General features: G+C 35.9%; 2 protein-coding genes across 8 annotated transcripts in view; one reads left to right on the top strand and one right to left on the bottom strand.

Moving 5' to 3' along the window:
• LOC113739908 (serine/threonine-protein kinase ATM) overlaps positions 1–8,052 on the bottom strand; it is a 47,886-nt gene extending 39,834 nt beyond the window's left edge. For 3 of the 7 annotated variants that reach the window (XM_027267321.2, XM_027267323.2, XM_027267324.2), the window contains exons 1-15: positions 7,688–8,045; positions 7,496–7,604; positions 7,258–7,401; positions 6,239–6,400; positions 5,949–6,144; positions 5,685–5,841; positions 5,460–5,599; positions 5,290–5,377; positions 4,843–4,946; positions 4,185–4,283; positions 3,709–3,765; positions 3,411–3,495; positions 2,498–2,572; positions 669–710; positions 453–523 (exon numbers count right to left, since the gene is read on the bottom strand). In XM_027267321.2, the coding sequence (XP_027123122.2) occupies positions 453–523; positions 669–710; positions 2,498–2,572; positions 3,411–3,495; positions 3,709–3,765; positions 4,185–4,283; positions 4,843–4,946; positions 5,290–5,377; positions 5,460–5,599; positions 5,685–5,841; positions 5,949–6,144; positions 6,239–6,400; positions 7,258–7,401; positions 7,496–7,604; positions 7,688–7,765 (1,607 nt within the window). In that variant the 5' untranslated portion in view covers positions 7,766–8,045. Of the gene's footprint in view, positions 1–452; positions 524–668; positions 711–2,497; positions 2,573–3,410; positions 3,496–3,708; positions 3,766–4,184; positions 4,284–4,842; positions 4,947–5,289; positions 5,378–5,459; positions 5,600–5,684; positions 5,842–5,948; positions 6,145–6,238; positions 6,401–7,257; positions 7,402–7,495; positions 7,605–7,687 lie in introns of all 7 variants that reach the window. The other 4 variants (XR_011813637.1, XR_011813636.1, XM_072047673.1 and 1 more) reach the window with 3 other exon arrangements.
• Positions 8,053–11,756: 3,704 nt separating this feature from the next.
• Positions 11,757–12,371, top strand: LOC140005469 (uncharacterized). Its single transcript, XM_072046467.1, has one exon. The coding sequence runs from the start codon at positions 11,757–11,759 to the stop codon at positions 12,369–12,371; it is 615 nt and encodes a 204-aa protein (XP_071902568.1).
• Positions 12,372–12,701: the final 330 nt, after the last annotated feature.

The raw sequence follows: 12,701 nt of genomic DNA, 5'->3' as shown, positions 1-12,701 counted from the left end.
AAACCAATGCTCAGAGAACACCAATTTCTATCACAAACTCTATTTCAGGGATGACATCTTTAACTGGAGACTGTATGCCCTATGAGCATGTCACCACCATAACTAAAGGAAAAATTATGCCAAAAGTTGAAGGGCTGGGTAACTTTCAGCACCAGCAGGAGAAGGTTGGAAACAATTTCCTAAAATGCAAATATTAGATAGAACAACTATTATTTTGTCACAAAGTTTCCTAAATAAATACCAAAATTGAAACCATAAGGAGCAGGAAGACTAGGAGCCACTTCTCTTTCATGGACACTGTTTAAATGATCCAATACCATACGAAGAGCACCAGCAAGCAAACATTTTATGTTTTATGAAGACTGCACAAAGAACCCACACTCAAAGAGGCCGAATGTGCAGAAGTACAAAAACTGTGTATTAGTTAGTGTGTACAGTCAAGCAAATCTTACACTGATGGTAAATGAGTGAATAACCGGAGATCCCATATATCTCGAGGAACAGTAAATGTAATGAGCTTATCCTGGAAACATGATGTCATCAGAAAAATTATATGGGAATTGCATAGATGCCACTAGCAGATATGCCTCTAAAGACATGTTTTGCATTGATAAAACAGATATGCCTAATAGAAAAGGATCTTAAGTAAACAACAATATTCTACTTACGCTCAATATCATGTTGCGAAGAAGCACTAAAGCGGCTTCCGCCTGAACATAAAGCAAAATGTAAATGTGTATAAATAGGAAGCATAAACAGCACCCAAATATTTCTAGTATCTGAGCATCAAGAAGTTCTGACAACAGATAAGCAAGTGAGCAGCAACTTTCCTCAAAAGTTGAGATCTAGTCTGTGTGTGCATGAAGAATTCTCAAGATAAGAGGAAGAGGGGGGGGGGGGGGGGGAGGGGAGGACTTCAGATATGGCACATTGCTACATAATAATGGTAGCGAGTGCTGCTTTACCTTATTCTGAAGATAATTAAGATTCTCAAAAAACAATCAATATCCTGACCATCAAATATTATATACGTAAACATTGTATATCTCATGAACAATAATTTATTATCTAAATCCCTTTTGAAGCTCAAACATCCTATTAATTTAAATTACTCGAGTAGTTATCTGTAAATGAATATCAATTGTGACTAATTTATGAGTTGCCCTGAACACATGTACTGCAACCCATTATTAAGGTAATGGAAATTAAAACCTAGTAGCAGTTACAAGTAGAATCAAGTTCATGCAATATCTTTTTTGTTTCATCCGTAAAAACATCGAAAGCAGATTCTCCCTTAAACTTAACAATTTTTTATTAAATTGAAATTGCAACCAGACCAAGATTGAAGCTGCTATTTGCTGATAAAAATACAATTGTTAAATAAAGAGATGACAACTTCCATTTAATGAATGTCTTCCAAATGCCATTCTTTTTGAAACTTCATTCCCATCCCAACCCATAACCCTCTGCCTTTCTCTTTTCTCACTCATCAATCATTACATAGCCTAAACACAGAAAAGCCAGAAAAAGGTAATATTCTTTAGATATTTCAGAGCTCTATTACGTTGATGATGCAGTCAACAAAGAGCTCAAAAAGATTTTAAGCTAAAAGATTGTCTTTCTTCAGCTTCAATTAGACATCTGGCAAAGATTACAGCCTATTTGGAAGTTGGACTGCATCAATTAAGATTCTTTATTTAAGTGTTATAGTAGTAGATACTTAAGTGTCTGAGTTTAGTAAATTATAGAATTTTAAATCTTAAAGGAGTATTTTGGTCTTTTGTTTACTCATAAGAAGTTCTGAAACACTGTGTCATTGACTCTTATTTTGTTATTTGATTACATTAGGAAACTAATTGGAGTTGCAATTGTAATAGGAAGTTCCAGAAAAATTTTACAAGTATTTTGCTTGTGTATTAGAATGGCAAATAGGATCTCAATTCATGATAGGTTTCCATCTTCTAGGAAAGTTTGTCACTTATAAGTACTCTTGTTACTAGGTTATTCTTCATTAAGACCAATTAATAAAGAATTGAGCTACTAGGTTGTTCTTCATTAAGATTGATTAATAAAAATTTGAGTCGTTTGTTCAGTTGTTTTGTTCTTCTTCCTCCAGATCTCCCTAAATCCCTTCTTCTTCCCCACCTTACCATTCACCAACCCAAAATTAAGTACAGAATTTTCCCCCAAAACTCTTAACAGTTCATTGATGTCATAATTTGCAAAATACAATATGATAAACGAAATTTCAAGAGTACAAGCGGAGTATGAGTGACATGTGTAGCCATTGTATATTGTTATCCATTTAACAATCTTTACCAAATAAGTGTAATGTGTCAACTTATCTAAATCAGGTATCAGTGATGTGTAGCCATTGTCTATTGTTATCCATTTAACAATCTTTACCAAATAAGTGTAATGTGCCAACAGATCACCTATCGTAGAATAGACACTAATAGGTATACTTAGAAGATGACATCTGTAGACCAAAACTTACAACTGAAATGATATTACTGAATATTGGCAAACCACGAACAGTACAGCTCCATATTGTATGCCAAAATTTGTCAAACTGCAGAAGTTTCCCCAACAGCCAAGTCAATAAAATCAAACAACAGATACTAAGAAGATATGATATAGTTGCACAATCTGCATTTACACTATACAAATGAAGCAATTATCAGAGGCTTAGGAGACTAAATTAGAAGTTCCCAGTTTCTTAAAATACAAGCCTTCTAAAAATATTTTGCAGTTCTTCCTCCATCCAAACCAATGCCAACATTATCTACACAAATATCTGTAGTTGTTCTTCTATATAAGCTCGAATTTGAATTGCAATTTTGATGACGGTAAACCCCATCAGGGTAGCATAATATAGAGACCACTCAAAAAAATTCTTGAAATTACACTTAAGTCAAACAGAAACATTGGGCATGTGGACACTGCTACCAGCAAAGCCAAAATTGTAGTCAATAACACCAACACTGCCACCACAGACTCAAAAACTACAACCCAAAGATTTAACCACCAGGACAAAGAACATGGCCACCATTATCACATAAATTAAATGGCCCCTGAAACCTACACTAAACGATCATTTGCTGATATTAGCCAACATGTTTACTGTTCACATCTCATTGGAAGATATATGCCAATACACAGCAGAATCCAGTGAGAACACACAGTCTTCGAACCAATGAACTTGCAAGAAAGAACATAGAAGGTTTCTAAAATCCTTTTGGTGTAGCTTAAATTTTCTACATGGAGCACTAAAGCAGCTGATATTGTGCAGCTAATTTGATGAACAAATACAAAACGAGGTCTGAAACTTAAGAGCATCAAACATTTCCTCAATGATCAGAACTATGATTTCTATTGGCTGTAAATCAAACCAAGTATTCACCAATTACCTCGTTCATGAAAAAAGATGACTTTGGTGAAAGGTCCCCTCTTGAACTAGGAAAAAGCACCAAAGAAGAAAGTCTCTGCAGACTCCTACAGATGCACATAAGTTCATGGAAAAAATCATTGGGAAATGTAAGAATCAAATGACACATTGTACCAAGGAGTATTGAGTTTAAACTTTCAAAAAAGTTAACTACTTAAAATCACATACACTATTGTAAAGTGTTGAAAAAAAGATATGTAAAGGCAGCACGATATCTTCACCAATATGACTCCACTTCATGTTAGATGCAAGTAGCTTACCGCAAAGTCCACAGCAGGCCATCATAAGTATGCTCCACATTTGCATCATTTATGATTCTGTTGGAAAACGTAGCATCCCATGTTATCACTGAATTTGAGAAAACCATTTATGCAAACTAGGTGTACTATGTAATGATAGGAGAACATGTCTCCACATCAAAGAATATGAGAAATTGACGATGCAACGTGATTAACTGTATGTTTAGAAGGTCAGCCATCAAAGCATTTCAATGAAGCAATAGAAATATTTGACAAATGAGTATCACATTTACAAATCAGAGCAATTAACAGAGCACATATATTTGAGTAACAACACAAAAATGACATGGACTTAAGAAACGCATCCCCACACCCAACTTCCATCCCAAGCAATAAACGATACCTTCTGATATATGAAATTGTTCACCTTCAAAAAGGCACAACTTTACTTAAGCAAAATAGAAACCATATAGTATCACATGCCGACTAATATCTACCTGTCAAAGCTTGCACATATGCTTTCGAACCAATAGATGATAAGATCCTTTCTGATGCGATTAGAGTAATTACGAATAAGAAAACAGAAAGCAGCATGCCTGCCAAACAAACGGTCAATATTACCCACAAAATAAAGTAAGACTATGCGAGTATTACTGAAGCATAATTAAGTTAATCACATCTCACAAAAAACAATAAAACCAAAACACTATTTGTAAGAAGACAGTGGCTCACACTGATCCAAAACAGTAATCAACTGACAACAAAGAGCACTGCACCCTAGACTTGCTTTTATTAATGAGGATAATTTCTTTCAGAAAGAACCAGGCAGTGACACCAAGTCATCTTGACCCAAAAAATGAATTTTAAGAAAAATATTTGCTTCTAAATAAAAAAAATGATTTCAGACCACCAACTAAAGAAAATAAAATAGAAAGCATCCCATCATGTTCTATTTTGACAAACTCCAGAATGCGCTTTGAAGAATGGGGAAACTGAAGATAGTATGAAAAAGGAAGAAAGGAAAGTAAAAGAAATGTATTACATGATAAGAAAGATGTTTCCAGAAAACAAATGCTTCCAAAATCAATCTCTAAAGAAACAAATGATCCCCAATTTTAAAATCTCCCTCCATTACAAATACTCTATGAAACCCACCATGACCACTTTCCATTCATCAGCCCATCTTTCACTTGTACCACCATGTGCTCTCTCCTTGCTCGTTTTTCAGCTGATGCTGGTTTCGATGTGTTAGCGCATGCCTGAAGAAAGGAAGTCAGAATATTGAGTAACATTCACCTTAAGTGCAACAGTCATTAAACTTTGGCAAACTCCATCTGGTTAAAAGACAAGAAGTTGAGTAACCAGGGCAAACAGCATGTATACTTTAGTTGCAAAAAGTGCCTTAGGAATTACACGTTGATAATTTACAGGAAAAAAGCAAAAAATCTCATAAAGAAAAGCCTCAAAGTTGAAGAAGCTGGTTCTAAAGACAGTGAAAAATACTATAGAACCCTAAAGAAAGAAATAAGCATATGAAGGAAGAAGGGAACAAAGCACAGCATAAATGCTGCTATAGAATCATGAAAATTGCAGAGCACATACCCGCCAAAAAACAACAGCTGCGAGCTCCAAGAACCTTTGCTGTGAGCGTGTTAAGATACCACATTTTTCATCTCTTGTTATGTCATTCCTACAAACAGTGGAATAGACAAATTTTGCAATAAAACTCCAAAGAAATTTTCAACCCATACATTGAAGAAACATAAACTAACCAGGGTAAATTACTGCTGGAAGTAGTCATTTGATCCAGTTCCTTGCTTAGCACCTCCTTGAGTTGTTCTAACAAAGCATTCCCATCACCAGTACCCCTGGTCAAATTCAGTTGCAACCTTGCATAAAGAACAAGCGCATCCTGCAAAAAAAGGCCAGGAGAAAACTTTTAGGCCAATTCTGATATGCGGAATTAGCGAAAGGTTACTATGCAAGGCATAAAATACCTTTAAGCTTCGATCATGTGTAGTTAACCAGCAGCGGAACACAAATTGCTGAACAGCATCATGGATTTCAAGGTTTTGGGAATCCAAATTTGGACCATCCTTTAACAAATATGTGTTGAGGCATTCAATTAGCTTGCGTGAAATTTTCCCCTCCTCCCTTGCATCCACCAGAAAAAGTTTAGCAAATGGAATTCCAGCTTAAAGCCATATCACCACACCAAAAGGAAAAAGTGAATTGTGCCGAGAAGACTCAGGAAATATTACCTGATATGACAGAAAATTCCAATGAAGCTCTTGACGATGTCCTCTCGAAGATCAGCAGGAAAATCTCCAGGAGGATTTTCAAGAAGAGAGTGAAGAGTTAAAATGCAACGAAAGACCTCCTCTTTAGGATTCGAGTAGCCACTAGTTTTCACATCCAAGCTTGTTTCCACTTTTTCCATATACAAAAGCACAAGACCTTTGACCAAAATCAAAAAAAGGAACTTCAGAAAAAATAACAGTAAACCATAACAGATATAAGATCTATACAACAGTAGGAAAAGCATACTCACCAGAGTATACGCGCTTTCTGATATGTAAACGATAATGTTGTACTTGCAACAGGTGCCGGAGAATGACCCCATACTCAGATTGAAAGCTGGGGACATCTCTTAAGACATCCCAGATGTGATTAAAAAGCAATTTCACAACAGGAACAAGAAGCAAATTCTTGCCTGCAAATAATCCAACAACAACTATATCATTCTACTATAGACAGCTGTTAGATCGTTTACATAATCAATAGGAATATAATGGCAACAGAACTCAGAGTTATTGTTTTCACATTTCTAAGATATTTGGGAAATGAAAAATGAAAACCGTAAAGCTTTTTCCAGAGTTTTACCATATCAGTATCTTCTCATGTTTTCACAACCTGATGCAAATTATCTAGATTAATCACATTAATTCAACTAAATGCATGACCAAGGGAATATTTATATCCATCATAACACTCACTAGAACTAAAATGAATTTTTCCTAAAGTCCTACGTGTTAGAATCTTCACATATTTCCTTGAGCTGATGCAAACAAACTAACTAAATTTATATCAATAATTTAATCAAATTCACAATCAAGGGAAACATTTCTATCCACCATTTCACTAACCGGAAATAATGCGAAGTTCTTCCCATAGTTCTACCACATTAGAATCTTAATATATTTCTCTACCACATCTTAATCAAACTAATCTTAATAACTCAAACAAATTCATTACGGAGGGTATATAGGTTTCTACGATTATACTAACCAGAAACAATGTGAAGGTTTATTCCAAATTTCTACCAAAACAGAATTCTTGGATATTTCCTCAAGCTCATGCAAATTAACAAAATTAAATTCAATGATTCAATCAATCTCACTACGAAGGGGAATATATATATATATATATCTATTACATTACTAAATAAACCTAATCTGAAGTTCTTACCAGAGTTCCACATATTAGAATCTTAACAGATTTTCAACTAATACCAATAATTCAATCAATTTCACAACAAACCGGGAAAAATGCAGCTATATCAATACAAACCGGAAAATTTAGGATCCTCAGCACGTTGAACTACAATCCTAAGAGTCTTCGCAAAACCTAATTTCGGCAAACGCTTTTTGCTTGATTGTATCTCCAGCGTCACACATTGTGTAAGCAACGATATAATAAACGGCCATGTCTCCGCTGCTCAAAACATCAATCAAATTAACCATTCGATTATTCATTAAATTTCAAAAAATCAATAAATATGACTACTGATGAAAAAAGAATTTCTTACAGTGAGGAAGTTCATCAGGTTTAAGCAATGCAGATTTTTCCGAGATGTATTTACAAAATAGGATCGATCTTTCGCCTTCAAGCCAAGTATTCAACAGCTTTATCCCATCCTTTATCACACAAATTCAAAAAAACAATTAGTTCATTTTTAGAACAAATTGCGAAATCATAATAAAAAATTAATATCAATTACTTCTCTGGCTTTAGCTTTATCGGATGAGAGTTTGGAAACAATCTCTTGAACATCTCCGGAAGTGACCTTGGCGGTCATATTCGAAATTTCACGCCAAACTCTTCGTCGCCGTCGCCGTCTTCTTCTTCGTCTTCTCAGTAATCAAATACTTATCATTCAATCGGATTGGTTTTTTACAAAATTCCGATGAAGTTCGATTATGCAGATGGAATTTTGGCGGGAAAATGACGAGTCATAGATAAAAAATAGGGTTTAAGGCAAAATGAGAACAAGAAGGGCTTTTGTAAACGGTGACGTCAGAGAATCATATGACGCGGTGGATTTTTTTTTTTTTTTTTTTTTTTTTTGGGTTTTGGTAGGCTGGCGCTGAATTAGCGGACTGGACTGGTCAGAGACGGAGACTTTATTTGAGAATTTAAGATCCTTTTTTTTTACGAGGTTTGATGTAATTCGTAAAAATGTATTCTATTCTATGTAGGAAAACATTTCTATAAGATTTTTTTAAATGAATATTCGATGTTTTGATGAAAATTTTGAAAGTCTTTTCTCTTTGTGCTTTACATTATTTCTCTTTTTATTTCTAAAATTGTGATCATGAAATTAAAAAGTGCGGCTCCAGTTCCGTATAGATTAAGTATTTTTCAAAAAATTTTACTGTAACTGTGTAATAAAAAACTTGTGTTTAGATCCTTGTTTTTTGAGCTGTTTTTGAAAAACTGTTTTTCACATCCCAAATGCTACAGTAAATGTGTATTTCTAAAACAACTCCAAAAACAGTGGATAAGTGTTTCTTGACGTATTTTTTTTGAAATATTTTTAGAGGTATTTTAGTCCTTTTGGAGGATGTATTTTGGATATTTTTTAATTTTAAAATTTTTTTAACGTATTTTTTACCATTGTCACCCACCACCTCGACCACCCCTCTCTGTCCTCCTCTCTATTCTATCTCCCTTTTCTTCTCCGCCCTCCTCTCCTCCTCTCCCCCTCCTCGTCTCCTCCCTTTTATAGTAAGACAAAATTCTGATTTCACTAAGCTCATGGTATTTTATAAGTATGGATATAGATGTATGTTTTGATTAAAGAAGTTGGAGGCTCAGAATAACGTCAAGTTATTGTCTATGGTATTCAATTTCATCTTTAAAATAACCAATGGATTTCGGACCCGAGGCTGGAACTGTTGCAGAAGCAACCATTCCTGACGGTTATGTGCATTTTGCACACGACGTAACTCTATTTGCACACGATGTAACTTACTTTCAACAACGCGTAAGTATGGATATAGATATATGTTTTGATTAAAGAAGTTGGAGGCTCAGAATAATGTCAAGTTATTGTCTATGGTATTCAATTTCATCTTTAAAATAACCGATGGATTTCGGACCCAGGGCTGGAACTGTTGCAGAAGCAACCGTTCCTGACTGTTATGTGCATTTTGCACACGGTGTAACTCTATTTGCACACGATGTAACTTACTTTCAACAACATGTAATTTTAGAACAAATTTTGTAGGTCACACACATGTTATTAAGAATGAAATATAAGACGAAATCTGGACCTTACAAAATTTTTTTGGCCAAATCATGGTCGTAAACTGCCAAGGACAGTTGCTATCTGCAACCATCCGTGCCCCTCATCCATGGATTTCTTTGTGAACTGCCTTATTTGCCTGTCTATGACAGTTCTGTACTTGTCAAATAAGGAATTTAGAAAAAAAAAAAAAACCACTCTCTAAGTAGTGGTTTTCTCTCTCTAGTTTGAGATTCTCTCCCCAAGGTGGGAGCTTTTCAAACAATCAAAAGTTCAAACTTTCAAACAAAAGCATTTGCGCTCTAAAATTCAGCAAACACCACCACCAACACAAATCGTGATCCAAGAACATTAAACACATTAGATTCCAACTTGGAATCTTTGTATTTAATACACTAGCTTCCATCTGGGATCTTCGTACTTACCAGAGACATTAATGCAAAGGTGTTGGCTGGAGCTTCCCCAGAAAATCCAAGTGGCAGAGATGATATACACCCAGAAACAACATAGCTGACCATCAAAACATGATTACTAGCAAGACAAAAATGCAGGCGTGAAAATATGGAAGGAACAAAGACTACTAAATAGGCGGTAAACATACTAGTTACAGCTATGGCCCAGAACCTTGTGTGGATTTCATGAGCTAAGACTTTCATAAATCCTTTAACCTTGCAAGCTCTGTGCCTTTTCACAATTTTTCTTTTTTATGTTGTTTTTATGCTGTTCTAATATCCTTTAGCCTCTTGGCTCTTCTGAAAGTTTTTGGGTAATTTCTTGAATGTTTTGAAAATTGCACTGCTTTACTTTGTTTTTGCTGTCCTAGTTAGTTTCATCTTAGGAGTGCTTGGATCTATTACATTTGGTTGTGATTAACGAAAGAATCCCCTAAGTATTCGGACTGCAAGTCATGGAGGACGATCTAGCAGAGATAGTTCAAAGATTTGCTTTGTCATTGTCAGAAATGCGGGGAGCTGAATTAGATGTAAACGATGCTGACAATGGAATAATGGAATGCCAAAACAGCTTGATTGGAAGAATTAAGAGTGAAAAAATAGCAAATTTCACAGGTGTAAAGAAGTTTGTAACAGCAGCATTGGGTACCCTGAGGAGCTAAGAACAACTGAACTTGGACCAAATCTGTTCCAGTTCCTTATCCCAAAAGTGGAAAAAAGGGAAAAAATTCAAAATGAAGGACCATGGATTATAAATAACCAGATTCTGGTACTTAGACCATGGAAAGCAGGGATTCAAGAGGATGAATCAGCTTAATTTAGCTCCATTATGGGTACAGGTGTGGAACTTTCCTATACACTGGATTGCCAAGGAAGTTGGCAGGAAAATAGGGAGTATATTTGCAGAAGTGAAGGAGGTAATCATACCACAAGGGGGAGGAAAAGAAGGAAAACATTTGAAACTATGGGTTACCATGGACTTAAACCAACTTCTTCCCAGAGGAACAACTGTGAAATTGGATGGAGGTTATAAATGGTTACAGTTTAAATATGAAAGATGTCTAGATTTCTGCTATCATTGTGGAATGATTTGACATAGTGAGAGGAGCTGCAAGACACAAATAATACTAAGCAGAGAACAAAATGAGAACCAATATGGACCTTGGCTGAGAGCAGGAGGAGGGAAATTGTCACCACAGAAGAAAAATACCTACTCTCACAGTAAGGTTAAAGATAGGCAGCATTGGTTTTACAGGAATGGAGAACTCATCCCTAAATTCCAGTCTCCCACACTACCACAGAAAGAACTCATAGAGAAATGTATGGCAGCAAATAATATGGAGCAAAGAGGGGAAAGGGACAGGAATCAAGAACCAATCACAACAAATTTGTGTCCGGAGAGAGAAAGTGGAAAAGATGCAGGAAAAGCTCAGGAGATGGGGAGAGGACAACTGAGATGGGAGTAGGAGGGTGATGAAGGGATGTTAGCTGCTACTGATAATAATAACTTGGAACAACTGGTGAACAAACCAAGAACACTGCAACCTGAGAAATCATTGACAGGGGAGATAGCAAAAGGAGACTCCAACATTGACCTGCTGGAAGGGAACAAAAGAAAAGATTCTGAATACATGCAGGTAGACTCAGATACACAAGAGACTGTTGAGACACAGAAACCAAAAGGAACAGGAAGGAACAAACGAGGGGTCAAAATACAATACAGGAAGAGACAACCTTTAATGGACATCACAGAATGACAGAATGAGTCACAAGATCTGGGAAAAAGGAAATTTCATTTGAGGGATGAAGAAATGAAAGAGTTCACAAAACAGGAACAGACATGCAAAAAGATAAGATGTGAGAATGCAAATGACCAGAGTAGTTCACAAGGGGAAGGGATGGGGATCAGCCTTAACTAGTCCCCCAGTAACCCATGAAGATAATGGTGTGGAATTGTCAAGGAGCAGGGAGCCCCTTGACGGTTCCCCAACTGAGGGAGTTCAACAAACTCCTCTCCCCTGATATGATTATGATGAATGAAACCAAAAATAAGGAAACTATGATGCATAAAATACAAAAAAAAACTGGGTATGGAGAACTGTTATGCAGTGGATGCAGTGAATAGAGCAGGTGGAATGGCATTATTTTGGACAAATGCAGTTAAAATAAAGCAACTCCAATATACTGAATTCACCATTGAACCATTGATAGAAGATGAAGAAATAAGGGTGGGCTGGAGGATAATAGCAATCTATGCCAGTTGTGAAAGACAGGTGAGGAAACAACAATGGATCACAATAACTGAGAGAAAAAGATTATGGAGTGAGAAAGTGATGATCATAGGGGATTTCAATGATATAAGGTGTAAAGAGGAAAAATGGGGTAGAAGCGACAGAGAAGAATGGACATTCATAGATTTTAGAGATTTCATCAGCAGGAACAATCTGGTGGACATAGGATTTGAGGGAATACCTTGGACATGGAAGAATAGTTGGGATGAAGAAGAGGAAATAAAAGAAAGACTAGACAAAGGGTTATGCTCTCCTGAGTGGTTAGAGGTGTTTAACAATGCAAAATTTACACATGTTGAAAACTGGGCATCATATCACAGTATCCTATTACTAGATACTTGCCCAGCAAACAGAAGGAGGAAAAAAAGATTCTTCTTTGATAAAAAATGGGTGCAATATGAGGATGGATTCTAGGTAGTCAAAAAGGCCTGAAAAACACCATGTGAAGGATCCAAAATGTTCAAGGTTACTAAGAAAATCACAAACTGCAGGATAAATCTCTTGAAATGGCATAAAAGCAAGATAGGTAATACCAAAAAAAAGATAGATGAAATCAAAGGCAAACTAGAAGGAAAAAGGGGGTAGGATAGAAAGCTATCAAAAGAGGAAGTGGGGTCTCTGAAGAAACAACTGAAAATTGCATATCATGAAGAAGAAAAATTCTGGAGTCAAAAAGCAAAACTGCAATGGCTGAGGGAGGGAGACAATAATTCTAAATACTTTCATGCGGTTGTCAATGGAAGA

Source organism: Coffea arabica, chromosome 4e, assembly GCF_036785885.1.
Source record: "Coffea arabica cultivar ET-39 chromosome 4e, Coffea Arabica ET-39 HiFi, whole genome shotgun sequence".
Classification (NCBI taxonomy): domain Eukaryota; kingdom Viridiplantae; phylum Streptophyta; class Magnoliopsida; order Gentianales; family Rubiaceae; genus Coffea; species Coffea arabica.
The sequence above is the reverse complement of the archived record's forward strand: the minus strand, read 5'-3'. Positions and strand labels throughout refer to the sequence as shown.